Genomic DNA, 23,268 nt, shown 5'->3' on the forward strand with positions numbered 1-23,268 from the left:
TGGCACTGCGCAGTAAACCTCCCCCACTGATCACAGATCACACCCTGCTGGCAGGCAGAGAGATGACAGACATAAATGCTGCTAAACGGTTTAAAGCCCACAGCAGAGGAGGCATGTGAACACACTCAGATTAATAATAATGCTATTTTTGGCTCATTCCCCCACTTCATTGCATTTGGTTCCATTTCATTTCTGGGTTTGCCGTACGTTGTAGTGTTGTATTTTTTCGGGATTTGGGAGTCCTGCAGAAGACCGCTTCAAAAACAACGGTGTGAGATGTTCTGATCTTTAATCCTTTTTATGAAGTGAGCTTCAAAACCAAAAAAGAAAAGCCCTGATCTTATCCTCTTCCAAAGCCACAGCAGCAGAGAGGACCAGCTGATGATCTGAGTTCCACTTTACGTTTGGAATCCGCTGACTGCTGCAGATGTTGGAGACAGGCCCCTGCTCTCGGGATGAGTCTGGAGTTCAGCATTCTCTCCTTTCAACACATTTTGAATTTATTTTTTGAGAAAATGAAAAACATTACAACCATGTGGAGCTGCATGTCCCACGGTGGACATCTGTCTCCTCTCAAGCGACACATCTACGGGGCGCAAATGGAGTTTAACAACCTCCAAAATACTTGTTGTATAAATTGCCTCGAATGTTCATATTTCATTAGAAGAATATTGAATATTATATTGTATCTTTATCAAGGGTTACAAATAAAGTTCCCATGGAAAGTATTGAAAAATATTGGAAACCTTTATTGTGTGCTTCTCGTGAAATAGACATAAATAATCACTGTGAAAAGTGTATTGCTCTTTCTGAAGTATACAGGATAGCTGGCAAATAAAGTATTTTTCTTTTTACAAAAGTAAAGCAAGTCAGTGGCCAAGCAACATGGAAGCTTCTGTCCTGATGAAGAAAAAATCAAAGAAAAAAAGCCAGCAGATATTTTTACAACAGGAGACAGGAAGTACAGAATACTTCCCTCACATATTTAAGATAGCCATTCAAAGCCTGCACGTGACCTCAGGACCCTTTAGCAGGTACAGCACTTCACAATGCCAGGGTTTGGATCGGAGCAGAACACACATTAGACCCATGTTCACACACATCGTAAATGTATTGTTCGAGGCACTTATAGGCACAGTATATGTCTGCTTCTCTCCTGGGAGTTGGATGAGATGTCTTTAAGTCTCACATGAAGCAAAGACCCTCCCCAGAGCTCACGGCGTACTGGTGCTGTGTGATGTCACTACTGTGTGTCGATATGCAGTATTCACAGTAAAGATCTAAATATATTACATTTTGACTATTCACAAGTGCTAATGATGGACATGTCCACTTCATGGGATTCCTTTAAGAAAGCATGGCTTTTGGATGTGTCTCCTTCACTTTGTATTACATTTTTAAGAACTTCGATATTACTCAGAAATGTCCGCGGGCAGAATGTCATCACTGGAATTTCCCCGTTAAATCAGAGAGCCCCAATCTTCAAAGGAATGTCAGTATTAATACAGGATGAAGTATAAATATAAAAAAATAAACAACTGGCCGGGGAATAGAAAGGGTGACATTTGTAAGGATAAAAACAGATGACATATTTTCATTAACAATTGTCTGAAAAACTGGTGTTGACTTTTGTTGAAGCATATTATCACCCGTCTATAGCAGGGATGTCTAAACTACGGGTTGGGGCCAACTGCGACCCGATGTCCATTTTGACTTGGCCCTCAGAAAATTCTGAAAGTATAATGGAATATATCACCTGAAACTTGTTCTATATATATATCAAAACATATATAACACAGTAGTATTCATGTGTTAATAAGCCCAATTTCAAAATAAATTCATTCAATTAAAGTTGAAAACATTTTCTAACAAACCATAATTGAATATTTCCCCTTATTTCAAGCAATCTGAGGCTTCTGTTTCAGGGATGAGCTGCCAACACTTTTTGTAACTAAATAAAGTAAACCCTACGGAGAGCTGGGATGTAGGCTGGTGGTTTTCTAAAAGCATATTCAAGTATCAATCATAACTTACCTACATTTGATTGATTTAGCTAACTTATAACTTCACTTATGAGGCAGTTTACCTCGCTTCTAGTGAGGGGCCCAACCCTTCATATAGTTTTCATGGCCTGCAGTGAAAAAAGTTTGGACAACCCTGGTCTATAGCTTTCATTGAATAACCAATTGATTATATTTTAAAAAGGGAAAACTGGAATAAAATTGTTATAAAAAGTTGTTGCAAATAAGGCACAGTTTGTCGATGAATATCGATAAGACCAAAGGTTTTTCATATTCTGTGAATAGCCAATAGTGAGCAAGCTTATCAGAAGGTTCAGAGGAATGACGAGCATCTGTACCCAGACTGACTGAAGAGGATTCAGCTGGAAGTAGGCAGATCATTTCCTCATACCTACATCAGTGGATGAACTGATTACATTGTGTGTGTCCCCCCCACTGACCAAATACACGGACGTCGACTTGTCTCTGTCAGGACGGACAGTTAAGATATTTACATCAGCCTATAATTCCCCTTGTGATTCTTTTCATTTCTTTTCCAGTAATACAAACAGACATCAAATATACAATGTTCAAAATGTGTCTTCAAGTCTGGGGAGTGACACTGGTGTTGTGTTGGTATGAAGCACAGACCCCTGCCAGGCTCTGAGGGCCATCCCATATAGGGAAAGGGAACAGAGACAGTCCTGGAGGTCAGCATCTCTGAATGTAGATTCAAAGAGTCCTTCAGATCACAGCCCACTGTGGCCCCCGCTGAAGCTGGTGTCAGTCAAAGGTTCTTGGGTGCGGGGGCAGCTGGGGGCCAGCACGGGGGGCCCTCCTTCACCAGTGCTCCAGGTGAAGGTCCATGGCGGAGTTCAGGTTAATGTCTGTGACATCCAGGAACTCTGTGGTGAAGATGTTGGGCCCGCTGGGTGGAGCCATACTGAAGGCAGTGGCAGAGCTGGGGGGGGTCAGGTCCAGCCACTCCATCGCCTCCCACGGCGTTTCGCTGAAAGTCATGCTGACCAAGCCCTGCACCTCGGAGAGGGCGGACACTTTGGTGCTGACGGGCGACAGAGGCGTGTCTATCAGATCTCTGTTGGTCAAATGTTTGTCCAGTGGGGGGTGGTGAGGGCGGCGGTGGGGGTTGTGGGGGCTGCTGTACCCATTGCCTTCTCTGTTTGGTTCATCGTCCCGTCCCCCGTCGTCCGCAGACATTTTAAGAAGGGCCACCTCCCCGCCTCGAACTATTGCGCTCCCCAGCAGGTTCTCCAAGTGGCCCTCCGCGATGTGATTGGCCGAGTGGTCGTAAGGGAGCTGGGTGTGGGGCAGTTGTTCGTAGTGTCTGTGGAACCGCGGGATGAGGAGGCCGGGACACCCTGGGGACACAGTAATGTGAGGCACAACTTTGGTTACAGAGGCCCTCTCCCTCTCTTCTCTGGCGTTAGCTGGCATCTCTTGAGGAGAAAGAGGAGAGGGGGGAGGGTCACAGCAGGCACTGGGCTCCCATACCAATGTGATGTAACACCCATCCTGCATGGCAGGGCTAGCTATGCTAACAGTGTTCCAGCTTACCTCCACTCTCTATGAGCACGTCCAGCAGCTCATCCATCTGCTGGCTCCTGGTCAGCTGCTGCAACACAAGGAGATGGTGATGTTTTAATAATTCAGAATGTAATGCCGTTATATTGAAACATTTGAGAGGAAAATATGTCAGCTTTTTAAGTGTCCCGCAAGGAGCTGCAGAGTAGAGTTTGGTAATACAAACAGACCACTTTTTGGTTGTAATAAAACTAACTTAAGGCCAAAAGAGACACAGGTTGAAATAAACCTGTTAGTGCTGGTGGACAAACAAGAGAAAGGCTTTCTAAATGTCCCACCTGCGGCTGATATCAGCTCCACATGTTCCTGTAGCTCTAACTCAACTTGCAACAGCTACATCATCTACAGTTTACATCTCAGACAGCTTCAGTCACATGGTGAGGGTTAATGCATGGAACAAAGCGAATGGAGGAATGAGAAAAGGTGGATTACAGGTGATGGACTGAGACAGAAAAAGAGGCGAGAGGAGGGACAGGGGAATTAGAGCAACGCCGATAGGTCAAATAAAATCTCCGGCCAGCCATTATCTGCTGAATGTCTTCATGAGTTTCAGTTTACCTGCTTCACTGCATCCTCATAGCATGGGGGCTGTCTTAAGTCTGATGCATCTGAATCTGAGCTACTGAAGGCGGGGGGATAGACCTGGCAATTTGGGCCAACATGCCGAGGAGAGGGCAATACTGACATCTATATGAGACATAGGTGAGAATGACGTTAGCCCAACAATTGGAATAGCAAACGTGAGGGTGTTGCCCATTCAAAATAAAAGTAGAATTAATAAATAGAAATCAGGCCCTTAGGATCAATGTCACATTAAATGTTTTAGTTTGATACATGGTTGGCGTTGTGTGGGAACAGAGAGAGGGACGACGACAGAAACAACACCGGAGACATCACGATGAACAGAGAGAGGCAGGGCTGTCAGCTGATCCTGGCTCACTGCATTTACCTTGGGCTGCAGGGGGTGGGGGTCAGGCCGGGCCGTGTCACAGGGAAGGGTGGGATGGAAGACTCCCTGAAGGGCTTGCTGCTCAGAGGGATAAGAACACCCCCCCGCCTGGACACCACTCTTCTGCTGCATCTGTAGGGAGGAGCAGGGACATGGAACCATGTACGTTAGAATTTATACGAGGAGATATAAATACAAAAGATATATATTTATATCTACAATGATCAGCCACAACATTATGACCACCTGCCTAATATTGTGTCGGCCCCTTTTTAGACCAAAACAGCCCTGAGTGGTCTGCAACAAGTTTGGGTAGGTGGTACGAGTCAGAGTAACATCCACATGAATGGCAGGACCCGAGGTTTCCCAGCACAATATTGTCCAGAGCATCACACTGCCTCCATTATTCTTCCCACAATGCATCCTTCTGCCATCTTTTTCCCAGGTTAGCGACGCACACCCAACCACATGCTGTAAAAGATAACGTGATCCATCAGACCAGGCCCACCTCCTCCATTGCTCCGTGGTCCAGTTCTGATGATCACGTCCCTATTTCTAGGCGCTTTCAGAGGGGGACAGGGGGCAGCATGAGACCCCTGACCAACTACGGAGCCCCATACCAACAGGCTGTGATGCTCTGTGTGTTCTGACAGCGTTCTAACAGAACCAGCATTAACTGTTTGAGCTACAGAAACTCTTCTGTCCCTCCCTACGCACATCAATGAGCCTTGGCCGCCCATGACCCTGACCCTGTTCACTGGTTTTTCTTCCTTGGACCACTTTTGGTAGGTACTGACCTCTGCAGACCGGGAACCCCCCCACAAGTGTTTCAGTTTTGGAGAAGCTCTGACCCAGTGGTTTAGCCATCACAATTTGGCCCTTGTCAAAGTCGCTCACATCCTTACGCTCCCCCATTTTTCCTGCTTCCAACATCAACTTTGAGGACTGAGTGTTCACTGCCTAACATAACTCAGGTATGTAAGTTTGTTATCAATGTGAATATACATGCAGAGGATTCTTTTATATGCTCCTATAAAAACGCTCTGTTGGTGTCAGCTATTCAATAAGTCAACAGCCCCCGCTGCACCCAACCACAAGCACTAATTGTTATGAACAAATATATCTTACCTTGATCAAAAATCATATTAGAATAGCAGCATGTTTACTTCAAAATGTACTTAAAGTAGCGACAGTAAAAGTAGTCATTGTTTGATTGGTCCATTTCAGAATAATATCTCTGATATGTTTTATAATTATTGATCATTAAAGTGTTCTCAGAGCTGGTAAAGGTGCAGCTAGTTTGAATGGCTTTGTAGACTGCAGGGTAGCTGCTGGATTTACTCCAGGTGAACTACAGTCTGATTTAAGGGCTGATTATATTTACCATCATTAATCCAAATCTGCCTAGCAACCCGTGGTATTTAATAAATATAGAGTAGAAGTACACAGTAGCAGAAAATGGAAATACTCAAGTAAAGTACAAGTATCTGAAAAAGTGTACTTTAGTACAGTACTTGAGTAAATGTACTTAGTTACTTCCACCTTTGGGATTATGTTCGACTCAACAGAACATAAAGACATCCTACCTGCATGCTGAGTGCTCTGTTGCCCTGGAGGTGGGGGTGCCCTCTTCCCGGAGGGGCGGGTAGCAGGTAGGGGTTGTTAGGAGACGAAGGCCGGGGGCTAGAAGGCTTTCCAATGGGGGAGTCCTGAGGGGAGCACTGTGGACTGAGGAAAGCAGACATTGTGGGGGGGCTGCCAGAGGAAGCGTCCATACACAGTGGCCCACCGGGGCCCCTCATGTTGGCAGGGGGGTTGCTGCAGTGTCCTACATCCTCCATGCAGCTGCTGCCAGGAGAGCACTTGAGCAATTTGGGGGAGGACAGAGGGCAGCCGGGGGACAGGGACGTGGGCTCCTGCTTGATTGTCACCCCAAAGAAGTGCTGGCCCAACATGGCAGGAGTCCGCTGGTGGTGCATGGGAGGGTGAGGTGTGGGAGGGATGGTGTCCAGTGAAGCTCTATAGCAGCGCTTCCTCCTGTGGAGCTGCATCCTCAGCTCTTCAACCTGCAGGAGCCATCGCACAGGGGGGGGTGAGTTCTTACAGCCGGAGAGAGCTTTATTCAATAACTACACAGAACTCCATGATGATGTAAAAACAAAGACAGACGACGACCCCACTGTTGTGCGATAACACTAATTCTATTACTTGCTAATTGAAATAACTTTTTTACATTTAAATATTATTTATAATATATTATTACTTTGTAATAGTGTTTTATCTTTTTGTTTCTATCTTCACTTTTTCTGTAACAATGGAAATGTCCCCTCTGTGGGACGCATCAATAATGATTCTGGTGTTCTTATTGGCTGCTTGTTTCAGGTCCTTCTAATTGAGCGGATATTCTGTCCCTCACCTGTCTCTGCTCCTGGTGCAGCTTCCATGTCAGCTCCTCGATCACCTTCTGCTTCTCCACCAGCATTTTATCTTTTTCAGCTTCCACGCCATTCAAACCTCCCCCCTCCCCCGACCTCGCCCCACCTCTGCCCAGGCTGTCCTCCATGCTGAGCTGGGAGGGGGAGGGCTGCAGGGTGAAGAGCGTTGGCGAGGACATGGGCACGTCACTGAAGCTGTCTGGGAGAGAGCCACTGAGGGACAACTCTGAGGAGGCGGGGGATATGGGAGGGGTGGAGGAAGTGCTGGGGTAAGGGTAGTAGCCCCCCTGGGATGGGGACTGGTAGGAAGACAGGGATCCTGTAGGTGTGACAGGGAAGGTCACTGTGGTGATGTCAGAGGAGCCAGAGGGCGAAGAGCCAGCGTTGGAGTCCTTGAAGGGGCGGAGTCGCTCAATGAGGGCTGTCTTGGTGCCGGAGACAGGCATGCCCCGGATACGCAGCTGCTGCCTGAGCTCTGACACCTGCCGGGGCAAAAGAAGACGTCCTGTACGCTCTCTTATAGGTTTATACTTCTCTCTAGTCTTTGTCTCGGTAACACTTACCTTCAGATCATCCAGGTTAGCTGGCAGGGGCCCGGTTGTGATCGGGGACATGTTGCTGTTGGAGCTGTACGTGTTCTTGGCCGGGGAGGAGGAGCTGCTGTTGGCCTGACTGGATGGAGTTGACAGCGTCTCACTTACTCCTCTGCAGGGGGGAGCCATAGGGTGAATCAGTACAGACGTGCGAGCATTTTGTTATGAGTCAAGCTTTAAAAAAGTTACATCATTAATAATAAATTATTCATAATTAATCTTCTTCTACTGATGCTGCAGAAGGTCCCCTATTATACAAAATGCACTTTTGGATGTCTTTTATACATAAATATGTGTCCCCGGTGTGTAAGGAGACACAGTGTCAGAAAATACAACCCTCTCTCTTTTCCTCCCTCCACAACTCTAAAAACCGGGGTACAAACGAGCTGATCCAGATTTGCCGTTCTTATGATGTAGTAAGGGAAATGTGGGCTGGCTTTACATTGAACTCCTGGCAACGTTCAGCCCACGAGACACGTCCCAACCTATCGTCCCCCATATAACGTCGGCAGCCGTGTCTCAATTCAACGGCCGCATGCTTCGGAGGACCCAGCCTAGGTAGATCGGGTAGGCTGGACCGAGCGGCCTACGAAATGAGACGGTCTAGTTTACGGAGCACCTCCTGTTTTACCTCACGTGATACGAGCTGTTCTGTTGCCCTCCAGAAGCCTGAAAGCAAATTACTTAACAAGCAAACTCAGCTGAAGAGGATCCAGACACTTTACTTTTCCTTTTTTTGTTGAACCATTCATTGGAGATTACTGCCAGCGATGAAATAAATAGAATAAAGATTAAGCTGTTTTTTTGGCCTCCAGTAATGTTACATTAGTTAGTTAACAAGTAAATGATGTGTTTCCTATTCAAAACAAGTCTTATCTTTCTGTAATAATACAACTATGTTTGTTTAACTAATCAACAAAAGCATCTTGTATAGATTGATTCTTAGCAATATTAGTTTTCTAATGTTATTATCTAGCTGTGGTTTAAAACTGTTTATATTCTCTTTCTTCCCCTAAACCTATTAATATAATTAAAGCCGAATTTAACACTGTTTAATGACCTAGAGATATCCTATTATTTCACTGTTTTGTACTTCATGCTGTAAATAATGGTTCAAACCTGAGTAAATGAAATAAACAATGTATTTAACAATTACTATTCATTTGTATTTTTCATCTAATCTCAAAGTAGTGGTAAGAATATATCCATCATCCTCTCTGCAGCTTCATGTCTTCTATTACGAGAACTTCCATCACTAACAGAGGAAATCCATCATGTCATTTAACATCACCAGCAGTAAAACAGATATCAGCAGAAGTGTGTTTATCAAGTTGTTTATTTTTATTCACATTCATTAGTGATTCCTCCACTTGCTGCTGCTTTTAAATCCACTCTGCTGCAGGGACCTGACCGCTATTTACTTTGAATTAACGTCACTCGTCACCAGTGCGCATTGCATCCTGGGATATGGTAGACCGCGGAGGATACATCAGATGCGGCCGTGTCTCAATTAAAAGGCAGAAGCGGCTGTTGAATTGAGACACGGCAGGCGAGCTGAATCCACTCTGTTTTGGAAGTAATATGGTCTGCGTTTACATTAGCAAGCATCGCTAACACTCAGCGCTAACGCTGTACTGGAGAGACTATGTGTAATATAAAGGTCCTGTCCTGGTGGTAAACCGAGAGAGAGAAACGTTTGAGCTCCAGACTGTTTCAGAAATAATGCTGGATGTGGTTTGGAACATAATGTGGCGTTTAATCACGGCAGCGTTTAGCTGAGTTTCTCCCGGTAGAAAACTCTCTTCAGAGGAGAGATCATGACGCTCCAAAGGGGCGTGGCCAGCAGCAGCTCCAAAGGGGCGTGGCCAGCAGCAGCAAGTTCATTTAAAGCTACAGTCACAGAACCAGCACTTCAGGAACAGGGCTGAGATAGAGGGGGATGAGGCGTGCTACAATGGGGGATCTGTTTGGTATTTTGAGCAAAACACTTTCCAGACATGTTTTGTATAGATATGGCCCTACAATGTGTTGTTCAAATATAGCATAATAGGACACCTTTGAGTTCTGCTGAATGCTTGTTGAGAGTTAGAAAGCTTAACTAAAGCTCAGTAATCTGAATGAACTAGTTTACCACAGAGTTTAACCGCATAACATCCTTTATTCATCACTGAATGTTCATGGAGCTGACTTTACCCAACTCCTTTCACAACAAGACTCTAGTACTCCTGTAGTTAACAGCTTTAGAAAGGGGGAGGGGAATTTGATTCACAAGAGCAACTCACTTGTTTGCTTGGCAGGGGGGGTGAGGCTGAAAGCTGAAGGATGGCTGGCGCTGCTGAGCCTGGGCATGGGGAGAGTGTGTTTGTGGCTGTGGATGTGTGTGAGCGTGCTTCTGCTGGCTGAGGATCTGCAGCTGCAGGAAGAGCTGTTGCTGCTGCAGGAGTCGGGCGTAGGCCGAGTCCATGGGCGGGGGGGACTTCTCTGCCTTCTGATCCGGAGGAATGTACTGGTGGTACTTGAGCTTCTTCACCTTGGGCTTCACATCTTTGGGCTTCTTGTGTCGGTTCTTGTCTGAAGACTTGGACTGAGGGGGAAACAGGGGGGTGTTAGTCAGAGGCTCTCCACCGGTCAGCTGAGAAACTAAATCACAATGATACATGTCGCTGACCTTGACAATAGCGGGGACAGGTATTGGGGGGGAAGTCTGGCTCCTGTCAGCAGCAGACAGCCCTTCATCCTGGCTGTGATCTGCGGGGGGGTCTCGGTGTGCTCCCTGGTTACACATCACAACTAAACAGTGAATACAGTGTGTATCCCTCTATGCCCCCCAGTCCTCAACCTCTGCCATATTCAGCCATGCAATGCTTTGAGCTAAATGCTAACATGCTAATGGTGTCCCTCAGGATAACCAAGGCCAGCTGACGTAATGTATATTCCAATCCAAATGGAATCACAATTAAAAGGTCTTCCTTCATTTGCCAAAAGATTCCAGAAAGTTGTAATAGGCATTTCAATTTTTCAATTCAGCATTAAAGATTTAGTTGGAACCTTTCAGTGGTGGATATCTGACAGAGATAAAACCTGTTCTATTTCTTCAGCCTGAGGTCAGCTCAGAGCAACTTCTCTCTGCAAACCAGCAGAGGGCAGCAGAAGCTAAGCAGGGACAGCAGCTGACAGAGGATAAGACAGATGTGTTACCTGTGGGAGGGAGGTGAGGGCAGGTGAGGAGGAGGAGGAGGAGGGTGTAGCAGCAACAGCCTCTGAAGAAGGGCAGGCGGAGCCCTGCGACTCCTCGCTGTGCTGCTGCTCCGGAGATAGACTCTCACTGCTACTGTCCTCCTCGAACGCATACGAGTCCTCCTGCTGAGGGAACTTCCCGTGGTTCACTGTAAGGAGAGCACCAAGGAATACACAATCATCAGCCAGGAGTTTATCCACCTTATTGAACCACTTTAATGCAGAGGTCAGTCTGAACGTGAGCACGTCCTGAACGTCACACACTGGGTCACAGTGGATTCAGAGAGCCTGCTGTGTCCGGCTGGTTGTTTTACTACCTCTTTATTTCTCTGTCAAATAAACGTGGCAAACCTGTTCAGAAGTGCATGTGATGTCTCCATGGTTCACATAATTAAAATGATTGTATTTAGTAATGATAGTCATTTTGTGTTCACATGATCGGGCCCTTGTGATGGCTCCTACACAGTTACTGCCAACTTCAACACTTATGGGAATCTGCCATTGCTGTTTGTGTATTTTTTTGGATTGACGGACAACATAAAAACATTTGAAGCGGAAAGAGGTGAAGTGCTCCTTCCATCACCGACCTCTGAATGGAAGCGTTCAGCGGCTCTCTCAGGGAGATCACCTCCAACTTTATCGGTCATGAAAAGAGCCCTTTATTAAAGAGTGTGTTTGGAGGTGTGTAGGTATGTCTGGAATACCTTGCAGCACACTCAGCCTGAGGTGTGACACACTGACACCCACACTCCACACACTTGGCTCGTCATTGGCTGGGCTGATAGTGAGCACTGCTTTAATCAGTTTTAATAGGACAAGCTTAGAGTGGTTATCTAACAGAGCTGAAGGCACAGAGGGGGTGGGGGGTGTCGGAGGTTTGTGATTGTATGTGTGTATGGGTGTGTGTGTGTGTGTGTGTGTGTGTGTGTGTGTGTGTGTGTGTGTGTGTGTGTGTGTGTGTGTGTGTGTGTGTGTGTGTGTGTGTGTGTATATAGTGTAAGATTCTCTTTTTGCATCCAAACATGACTTGTGACAGGCAGGAGCAGACCCTGGTTTCAATCACAGCACCACACACACACACACACACACACACACACACACACACACACACACACACACACACACACACACACACACACACACACACACACACACACACACACACACACACACACACACACACACACACAAACAGTAAGTGTAAATTGATGTTTGCTTTCTGCCTCCTGCCAGTTCCTGAGTCTCTGTCTCAGCTTGCAGGACTGATCTGAGAGCTGTGTACACTCCTGCCCTTCCCTAGAAGCCAGTCACAGGAAGTCCACCACAGCAGGCAAAGGCTTGTGTGTAGGGACATGGGGCTGTGAGGTGAAGGGTTAATGCTACAGGCGGAGAGGACACAGCCTGCTCCTGTCACTGAGCTTTGTAGGAGGCCCGTTAAGCAGAGAAAAATGCCGTGGAGACGGGAGGAGGGAGGATGTGAGGGGTAGGTACAAACATACACACAGGTACACCCACACAGGGATGCACTCACATCCCCACTTGAAAAGAACAAGAGTGTACCCAAATACAGCTGCTGTTCCTCTCAATAAACGGCACTCCCCCCCCCTCCTGCAGAGGTAGTGTAAACCCGCTGACCGACCCCCCCCCTCCCCTTTTTCGCAACATGTTTACTGGAAGCTTGAGGGGTGAAAAAAAAATGTCCAAAACACCAGAGTTGTAAATAAATCTTCTTCATTTACATTTCTCGGTACTACTTTCTAGAAATGTGCCCGTTACTGCAGCTTTATCATTTATCATTTGAGTTATAGTTCATATATCATTTATCAATGCTTTATAGATCACCCACAAATAACAGAAAATGGGGATAGAGTGAATAACCAATTTCCCATTCTATTTAGTTATAAGATAAATACAAATGTCGGTAAGAAATCCTCATGGATAAAATATGAATTGAAGGGTTTTTAATCCTCCAAATTTGTTTCTTTGAGTATTCATAAATAATAAATGGTTTTAGTGACACAGAAGTTGTTCTTGTTGATGTAATTACACCAATAGATGCAACCTTTAGAGATGGATGGATGGATGGATGGATGGATGGATGGATGGATGGATGGATGGATGGATGGATGGATGGATGGATGGATGGATGGAAATCAAATATACTGCTACTTTTTTTTTTTTTACCATGGTGTACCTATCTGCTATTTGTTTTTTGTTTTTTACTTGTGTTATTAATAACATGTGCATACTTAGCCGTTTCTTAAGTTTGTTCCTCACTTTACCTGCACTATTTATTTAAATGTCCCCATTGTGGGACACATAAAGGACTTCTGATCTCATCTTGGGAATCAGATGGTCCGTGGTTCAAGTCCCTGCACGGACCAAAGAGATGAAACAAACATGTCATGGTTGGGAGGTGGACAGGTAACCTCCTTCAGGTTCACCTCCTGGGCCCTGCCGATGTGCCCTTGAGCAAGAACTCTAACTGCTGTCTCTTAATGCATGTTTAGCCTAATATGTAAGGGTCCTGTCGTCTTCTCGTTCAAAGTTCAGCCTGTAACTGCAGTTTACTTATTTTAATGAAGTAAGGATATATTACCTTACCAACATTACCTCTCGTTTAGGTGAGCGTTTTATCCAAAGCAAAGTAGAGACACACTCAGAAAAGCAAGAAACACACACACACACGCACGTACACACACACACACACACACACACACACACACACACACACACACACACACACACACACACACACACACACACACACACACACACACACACACACACACACACACACAAACACTGACTTCTACAACACATCTTCCTGTTCTTTAGGGCTATCTATTCATTTAAGTGTACATTTAGAATATCTGTCTGATTACAAGTGTCCTTACATTTAATGGTGATTTTGTTATGATCTGTATTTCTCAGGGGGGGGGTTGTTTATTTTTTTATATTTTCTCTACATTTTTTGTCCAAATTGTATGTTTTTTACTTTCTTTTTAAATGCCATTTCATTTGATTGTAATTACATTGCCTTTTTTTTTATTGTTCTGCTGCAACGAAAATATTTCCCAAATTGGGATCAATAAAGTAATTCTATTCTATTCTATCTAAACACTTCACACCAGTATAAATAATCAGTGCACAAAAATTTGATTTATGAAGAAAGTCAGGGGAAAGGAAGAGATAATCGTTTAAAGTTTGGGGATGGAGGGCGTTCTGTTCCTGGGTGAGACTGAATGTGTCTGGACTGCATGAAATGAGTGGTTAAAGAAAGGAAGGCAGAACACAAGAAAAAAAGAGAACATTCAGGTTCTTATAGAAGAGTTGGAAGAAGAAAGAAAATAAACTAAGAAAGAAAAAAATTAAATCTTAAATTGAAACGAAAATCTACGGACAATTTCAAAAAATAAACTGAAAGTAGAAATGAAGGGTGAAGGCTAGAAGAAGGAAAAGAGAGTCATGAAAAGAAGAGAAGCTCATGTGGTTAGAAGTTGATACAAAAAAGTAGCAATGCTTAATCTTAGAAAAAGGGTAGTATAAAATTGGAAAGGTTGAGGAAGGGAGGAGGCAACATGAAGGAGTGAGGAGCAGCTGCAGCAAGTCACAGAGCGACACTCTGCTCACCTGGCACTGACATGCCTGATTTAACACCTGATTCCACATCCCACGGACACACACAGCATAAAGTGTGTTTAAACTGTGTAACCAAACTGAAACATGTCCGAGCCCGCTGCACGGGCCTCTGTGGGCACAGTGTAACATGATCCGGTGAGTCCAAAGCTGGCTTACACACTTCTAAACATTCTGCAGCGGTATTAAAACACAGGACGCACTTTAAACCGTTTGCAATGCATATACCTGCTGACGGTATCTGTACAATGTAAACACTACACTTAGAAGTAAGACGTGTGGTGCATTAGGCTCCAATAATTCCCTTTGTGCCTCAATCCACTGAGAATTAAAGTGCCGCTGCTATGGGGAGGGAAATATGTGTTTTGATGTGTAAGCATGCAGGAAAGAAGCACATTAAAGCACAGCTACAGCCCGTTTATCTTTATGAGGAAATATTAGATTGTGTGTGTGTGTGTGTGTGTGTTCAGACTTGTGGCCGCAGGCCGACAGTGAGCTGCTCTGCAGGCCACACGCCAGTCAGGCCTAAGAGGCTGAATAGCCTAATAAACACCAGATGTTCCCGGGGTAATATATACACCGACCCTGTGCCGTGTCCATCTCCCCAGCAGGAATAACACATCCACAGCAGCACGGAGGAAAAAGGATGCTGTGACACCCTGAGAAATCTATTTCATACATTACTAGCTGGAAGGACACATGATGCTGCTGCTTCAGAGAGTGATCAGACATTACTGTGTGAAAGTGTGTACTAAAAAATACAAGTCTTTGGAACGCTCTTCCATGTGCGCCACCGCCTGCAATCAAGAGATAAACAGTCAATTGAAATGTCTTTTTCAAAAAGTGCTTGCTGCCCCGCTGGCCAATTGCCTTTCCCCAAGCTGCCTTATCTGTGACAGACTCCTAGAAAGTGATATGGCCTCGCCGGGCCTCTGGATTCCGTTCCCCCGCACACTTACGGGCAGTTTATCTGGAGGCTGGAGCCTCTGTGAAATGGCAAACGGTGCCAGAGATATCATTCAACAAGTTGTTTCTGCACACTGGCATGGCTCACTGCTGTCACGTTTGCTAGGACGGCACAGTGTTCAAAAATACTTTTGGTTTCTTATGAATATTGTACATTTTGTAATGCATTAAAAAACATTTCTTTATGTAACATTCGTAACACACCGGTGCTGACATGACTTAAAAAACATGACAAGGCCGTTTATCATAGCAACAATCACAGAATGCTCAGGTCAACTCAATGTCACCGCCATGTGACACATGAAGTAGAAAGCATGCGTCTCCTTAGAGGAAGCCAGTGCTTCATGCTTGTGTTTGGCCTGCCTCTCTGCGGGCACTGTACACAGGCCCCGGAGCCTCCTGGAACGTGAGTGTCCCTCTGCTCTCAACCCCTGTCCTGTCCACACACTCTCTGCATGTCCAATTGCTCCCTCTGCATCACCCCTGAGGCTGTCTGTCAGGAGCAGCAGCATGCATTTTTACTGTTTTCTCCCTGTCCTGTCTTTAGCCAATTCATCTGCTGTGTGTGTGTTTGTGTGTGTGTCCAGTTCCATCCAGTTGGGCGGCCCTGTTCTCAACGCTAGCATCAGCGCAGCCGTGTGACCAGGTATTGATCTCCTATCACCCTCAGCTCTGACTCAGTGTGACATAGAGTCAAAGTGCAGCGGCTTGCTGTAGCGTTAGAGAAATCAATCCCCTGCTGGCTCCAGAGCTACACTTTCTCTCCTCCTTTCTTAGTCTTTTAAAATATTTCTTCTATTAACATGTCATTCAATATGGAGGCTCCGAGCCTGGCGGTACAAAGACTCAATAGCTCCTGATAGGTCAAATAGTAGGTCTGATTAAAAAGTCATGTGATTACATGCTTCTAAAAACTGTGTTCCAATAGACCAACGAGGAAAAGTGGCGATTTGCCAAGCAAATAACTACTTATATTTCCCACACAATGCCGGATATGTCACATCACAGGACAGGCTGTGGGTCTAATTCACGCTCATTATTCAGAGGAAATTCCTTCTGGATTCAGCTATTAGTGAATTTAACCACTTCTAGGAGCAAATTATTTAAATAAGGTCAAGTGTTCATACTGGAAATCAGGGTCACTAAAACAATAAGATCTGCTGCTCTACAGGCGTCTCCTTCACAATATAAAAAAGGTCTCTTTTGAACACAGGTTCTCATGGTTACGCTGCGGCCAGTATGTTAGTGACGCAGTTCCTGTATCCCATTCTCTTTGTCCCTATCCCGATCCGTATCGGAAACCCGATCGGTTCTACGCATGTGCGGATACGCCGCTACTGCCCATTATCAGAAGGATTTTAACGCAATTTACGGCACTTTTCTGGGATTTAAAAAACATTTGTTTTATATTTGTTTTGATTAGTTATAAAATACTTATAGGACTTAAATTGGTCCTTATTAAAATAAATATGTTTTCTCTTGTTTTGGTGAAGAATGTCTTTAATATGGAGCTAATTTCATCCTTTATTAACAAAGAAAAGTTAGTTAAATGCCTACATAAATAAAGTCGTTGTTAAAGTCATTCAGCTATGAACAATAACAAATATCAAGGTATACTATATTTCAGTTCGATAGAATATTATCTTTTGGATGTTGTTGTTGAAACAGTTGTTCGATAATGTTTTTTAAAAAAGTGGACAGTTTTTCATCAACGCCGTGAATCAATATTCGCGCACATGCGTAGAAACGATCAGGTTTCTGCTACAGATCGGGTAATGACAGTACCTCCATGGCCACATCAAGTGATCAAATGCGTGTCATTCTGCTGCCCCCATGTGGCCAAAAATATCGTTATTTACCTAATCAACTCTGGATGTTACGCTAAATTCTAAAAGCAGACACCATGACTGTGCCTATTCCCCTAGCTCATTATATTGAAAGGTATATTCTCACTAACCCCTCCTATGTAGTCCATCATTACCATATCTTTCATTTTAGTTGTCAGGTTTGTTCTTATGATGAGTACGTTTTATTTTCACCTCACTTTTAGTGAGGCTTATGTTATTATAATAAACATTTAAAAAAGGTCTTTAGAAATGTAACGGCAACAATGTCGCTCTTTTTCTAACTTTTACAACTAAGGTGTGTCCCTTGCTTGTTAGTGGTGTCTCAACCTTTCCCTCCGTCACAGCAGTCTAAAAGCATGGATGTGTGTGTGTGTGTGTGTGTGTGTGTGTGTGTGTGTGTGTGTGTGTGTGTGTGTGTGTGTGTGTGTGTGTGTGTGTGTGTGTGTGTGTGTGTTTGTGTGCGGCGGCTCTGTGTTGGAAGGCGTTACTCACGAGGCATGATGCCTTGGTCTACCAGCTGCATTCGTGTCCTCCTCTGCTGAAGTCTGAACTGTAGGACTGAAGGTGAGGGAAGAGGAGGAGGAGGAGGATGAGGAGGGGAAGAGTAAAAGGAAGGACAGTTGAGAAAAAGATTTATAAGGACAGGTAAGGGACAGACAAAAAGCAGGGGGATACTGAGAATTCAACCAATTTAAAATGCTGTTTCTCAACCCAGAATTATTCTTCTTCAGCTACAGGCCAGACATCAATCTATGTGTGTGTGTGTGTGTGTGTGTGTGTGTGTGTGTGTGTGTGTGTGTGTGTGTGTGTGTGTGTGTGTGTGTGTGTGTGTGTGTGTGTGTGTACATATTTACGTGTGCTCTCAGAGAACACAGGAAAACATGCTGCTGGCTCACATACCTCTACAGCAGGATGTAGGGAATGATAAACACAGCTCCTGGCTTTTAAACAGATCTGTTAGCCAGTGTGTGGTCTGCAGCGTGCGCGCAGGTTTCTGCGTGCTCTGTGTGAGTGTGTGTGTGTGTAAAAGTGCTGGAGGTGGGAGTGCGGGGTCATAAACATAGAGCCTCCCCCGTGTCTGTGGCTCTGCTCGTGTCTGTGGCTCTCTTGCTTTGTCCGTGTGTTTGTCTTCCATTATCTGGAGGATTCACTGAGGATGATGTGTTCCTCTGCTGGTCTCCCTGCTGCTGGTCCCCCCCCCCCCCCCAGGTGCTTCTTCTTACATTCAAGCAGTTTTATGAACTTTTCTCAAACATTTGATGTCGTCAAAGGTGGGGGGGAGACCACTCCAAATGTTTCTCAAATCTTTATCTCTACATGTATCGCAGCCATTCCAGTGTGTGTTGAATTCCAACAGAGAGAAAGGGAAGTAGTTTATAAAACACACACAAAAAAGAAAAATACATTTAACTCAAAGACATATCTATAAATAATAAAACAAGAGAAAATGATAATGCTGAAGTGGTCTCTTCATTTTTTCCGGGGCTGTATGTCCAGGTCTGGCCTTTCATGCTAAGAGCAAACAACAGTGGTATGTAGCTGAGAGGCTCTTTGATTTTAACTCGTGAATTATGTTCACTGTCAATAACTCTGCACGAAAAACCTAGCTGAACACATGCTGTAGATGTTGGAGCCCTGCTGGGTGACAGGCTAACGTCACTATTTGTGTTCCTGGGTGGAGCTGAGGGGCCACAGACTCTGGGCTCAAAGTTGTAATGACTTCAACTTTGACCTCTATATCTTTTTGACGTGCAACCACAGACACAGCAGCAAGCAGTGGAGGTAACCATGGAAACAACACCGAAAAGCTGCCAAGGCTCTCTGTCCCTTCTTGGGGGTTGGCAAAAAGAAACGTTTCCAATCATGTGAAGGCCAATAAGGTATTTGCTTTCTAAGTCACTCTCTCCTGTCACGGAATAACCCGGATTGTAGTGGAGCTGTCCGCGTTTGTATGTAAAAGCAGCTGCTCTACAATCTGCTCGTTGGACACTTGCAAACATCTCATTGTATTCGATTAAATTCTAACGCAACCTAGTGGTGTGAATTAACTAAGTAGTTTTACTCAAGTACTCGTACTTTACTTGAGTTTTTCCATTTAATATTACTTTGTAACTCCTCTACAGTACAGAGGTTAATCGTTTAATTTGACTCCACTACATGTATGTAATCCCTTTAGTTACTTTACAGATCTGGATTAATGATGGTAAATATAATCAACCCTTAAATCAGTCTTTAGTTCACCTGGAGTAAATTCAGCAGCTACCCTGCAGTATACAAAGCCATTAAAACTAGCTGCACCTTTACCAGCTCTGAGAACACTTTAATGATCAATAATTGTAAAACATATCAGAGATATTATTCTAAGCTGTGGTTCTGTTCGTATGTGGTGCTTCTGTCCAGCTCACGTGACACGCTAACACAACAGTAATGTGCCTCACTTCATCCAACTTTTCATGAAAAAGTAAAGGGATGTATAATATATAATAAGCAGGTCTTATTATTGAACTATTCTTCCACAAGGAAACACCACTCACATCTGGGACCCCTATGGTTCTGGACCGGTAGAGAGTAAAGCTGCAGAGAGCCAGCACTGCAGCATTAAGACTCAGTCTGTGCAGCAGGTACTCAAAGTCAACTCTGGGAATTGTGGTGGAAAAAGAACAGTGGAGCACAAACTCCTTCTACAGGTCAATGCTTTTCTCTCTTTTATTTTCCTTTTATGTCTTATCTGTTCGAGTGCCTTTCATTATCCGTGTATCCATGACATGACAGCAAGAATCAAGGTCATTGGAGTAATATTTGTTTGTCTCACCAGCTGTTTATCCGTTAAATGCACAACATGATGAGCCCCCAATGATTATCCTAAAGTCAAAGTGAAAGTAAAAGTTGATTATCTTCCTCCTGAAGACACGGTTTCATTTCATTTTTTGGACTGAATCAATTCTAGTTTCATGCCTAATCGAATATCAGTGTGTTGTTCTCAGTACCTCATGTGGGGGTGGGTGTGGCAGCTGATATGAACTGGTGAAGACAGTAGCTGTGTGTGTGTGTGTGTGTGTGTGTGTGTGTGTGTGTGTGTGTGTGTGTGTGTGTGTGTGTGTGTGTGTGTGTGTGTGTGTTATGCTTGGAGTTTTTGATTGAACTAATAACTGGGGCCTCCGTCATACTATCAGGTCGGGCTGAGCCCTTTGAGCTGTTAATCAAATCAGCATGAGAACTAGTCAGTCACACACACTCACACAACATGTGGCAGTCCACAGGGAGCACTTAGATGAGATCTCTATCATTTCCTTTAGCTTCAACCATGCAGCGGCAGTTCCCATGGCTTTTAATAATGTGCCCAAAGTGTGCTGCAGAAGGAGCCCAATTAATGTGTTTCTCACTGAAAATATCTGAAGCTTCAGCTCATCCTCACCCAGAGATTCAGGGAATAACATTCATTCTCTCAAAGTCTGCTGAGCAGATGACCCTAATGTCTGTAAAGACAGTGTATCTACACCTGCGCAATATTAACATGATATTAACATGATATGATCGAGGCTGAACCTGAGGCTCTTGAACACACCCCTCACTCTCTCCTGCTCCCGAAGCACCAGACACATTTCCCACCCTGCAGATCTGCTCTAAACAACTCAGAGGAAAAGCATCATTTACTCTGCCATTTCTGGAAAGCAATTACCTCCTCAGGCCCCCCCCACCCCCCTATGTCTGTACATCACAGCATCAGTTACATGTCCCTCAGGGAGGGGGCAGTGTTGGTCAGAATACACACACTGTATTACCCAACAGACACAAATGCACAATGTACACTAAGAAACGATGTGTGTGTGTGTGTGTGTGTGTGTGTGTGTGTGTGTGTGTGTGTGTGTGTGTGTGTGTGTGTGTGTGTGCGTGCGTGCGGCTGCTCTGTGTTGGATGGCGTAAAGGAGCCAGATGGATACAAAGCCATCCCAGCTGCTGTGTGTTAAGGTTAACCCTTCCTCCCTCTTTGATATGTGCAGGTACACACATGGACACACACACGGACACACACACGGACACACACACACACACACACACACACACACACACACACACACACACACACACACACACACACACACACACACACACACACACACACACACACACACACACAAGCACCATCAGCTTCATTAAGATAACCTCTGACCCTTCTGGGCCTTTATCTGCGGGCACAGAGGAACGCTCCTCTGGACTCCCCAGCAGCAGGTTAGCTGCTAGTAGGCAACAAGTGCACTGACCTGTCCCTGTCCCCCCCCCCCCACACACACACACACACACAGAGGTGGTTGGACAGCATGAAGCTGGAGATTGATCAGAGGGACGGAGCTCAGGACTGATGGCCTTCCTCTGCAACTCCTCACACAGCCACACGCTCGCAGACACACACCTGTCACTGCTGTCACTACAGATACCACTGAGCAAATCAGCTCTACTCATCCAAGACAGATGAATGGCTTGTACACAGAACAGACTTTGTGTATACAAACACTATTCCCTGATCAGTGCAGGCACAGAAACAAACAAGCCTCATGTCACTTACCTGATCTGAACTTGTTTCGTATCAGGATGGAGTGTTCAGAGCCCAGGAGAGTCATAATGCTTACAGTACAGTTCCAGTGTTCAAAAATTGCAAAATAAAGTCACACACACTCGAAAAGCGGTACACACTTGGACCCCACTGCCCCCTCTGAACTCCAGACTGAGAGGAGATGGAGTGGACCCCTCATCCACAGCTCCAGAGGGAAAGCAAAGGAAGACAGACAGGACTCTGTGTGGGAGTCTGTAATGCAGCTTTGGTCCCATCCAGCTGAGAACTGTGAGCAGGCCCGGCACAGAGCACAGATATGCCCCGCACGGGGAGGGGCTGCGGGGCCAGGGTTTCCTCTTAGCCCCGCCTTCCTCACCCCGGGGGCTGGACAGGGCTTGGCTGATGACTTCTTCCTCCCTTGCCACCGGTGTAAATATATCTGCCTATCAGCTGCTGTCGTTAGAGGAGAGGGGAGGAGATCCAGATAGAGACTGATGGTGGAGCCGCAGTACAGCCAGGAGGGAGCAGGGAAAGTTTCATCTATTGCCTTCTTACAGCAGATGTAGTACGAGCCGTTTCTTTATAACAACAATAAATAACAATAAAATGGTTGTTTTCTCCTTCACTATGAATGCTTATTTCATGGCTGAGGATCAAGACGTTAACGGGTCATCATTCAAGTTTGTCAAACTGTTATCAAGTAAAATTATTTAAAGTGTGATTTAGAAAACATATTCATTATGATCAGAGTTGTTAAAAGTACTTAGATCTTATACTTCAGTAAAAGTAATCATTCTGCAGTGTCGAAATACTCTGTTACAAGTAAAACACCTGCATTAAAAATAATACTTAAATAAAAGTACAAAAGTATAAGCAACAATAAGTACCATATCTAAAAGTACGTCTTATTAAGAGGTCATTTTTGGAATAATACATATATGTTACTTGATTATAATTAGTGAGGCATTCATTTGTTCATCATTTTAATTACAGCTTGCAGTAATTGCAGCTGGTTAATAACTTTGATTACTGTTAATACTTCCTCCATCAATAATAGTACATCATGTATTAGTTAACTACATTTTCATATCAAAAATATGAACCTAAAACACCTAAATTATCAGTAACTGATGTTGTCAAATATATATTCATAGTAAGTACAGTATTTGCTTCCAAAATGTAGTGGTAAGTAGTATAACATTGAAATACTCAAGAAATGTACAAGTACCTAAAAAAAATGTACTTAAGTGCAGTTCTTGAGTATATTTAATTAGTTAATTTCCAACGCTGATTATGATTGGTTAAAGGAAATGTGTACACAAAGAGTTTTTGATTTATGAAGAACAGAATGAGTGCTGGGTTGAGTCAGCCAGCCGGCAGCGGAGTGGCAGGAGGCTGTTCTTCTTTTTCAGCCTTCCTTCAACTTCCCTTCCTCCAGCTCCCACACA

General features: G+C 44.6%; 1 protein-coding gene across 2 annotated transcripts; it reads right to left on the reverse strand.

Annotated features, from left to right (window-relative positions):
* Positions 1–728: 728 nt before the first annotated feature.
* myocd (myocardin) lies at positions 729–22,087 on the reverse strand. Of its 2 annotated transcripts, none has more exons than XM_063894007.1 (11): positions 21,833–22,087; positions 17,761–17,826; positions 10,778–10,965; positions 10,248–10,352; positions 9,862–10,163; positions 7,550–7,691; positions 6,968–7,468; positions 6,138–6,617; positions 4,552–4,683; positions 3,576–3,633; positions 729–3,379 (listed from the first exon to the last, which is right to left on the reverse strand). In XM_063894007.1, the coding sequence occupies exons 1-11, from the start codon at positions 21,885–21,887 to the stop codon at positions 2,841–2,843; spliced, it is 2,568 nt and encodes an 855-aa protein (XP_063750077.1). In that variant the 5' UTR covers positions 21,888–22,087; the 3' UTR covers positions 729–2,840. The 2 variants fall into 2 exon arrangements, with proteins under 2 accessions (XP_063750077.1, XP_063750076.1); XM_063894006.1 differs by having other exon boundaries at positions 729–3,457.
* Between the last annotated feature and the right edge of the window lie 1,181 nt (positions 22,088–23,268).

This window comes from Eleginops maclovinus, chromosome 10, assembly GCF_036324505.1.
Source record: "Eleginops maclovinus isolate JMC-PN-2008 ecotype Puerto Natales chromosome 10, JC_Emac_rtc_rv5, whole genome shotgun sequence".
NCBI classification, from domain to species: Eukaryota; Metazoa; Chordata; class Actinopteri; order Perciformes; family Eleginopidae; genus Eleginops; species Eleginops maclovinus.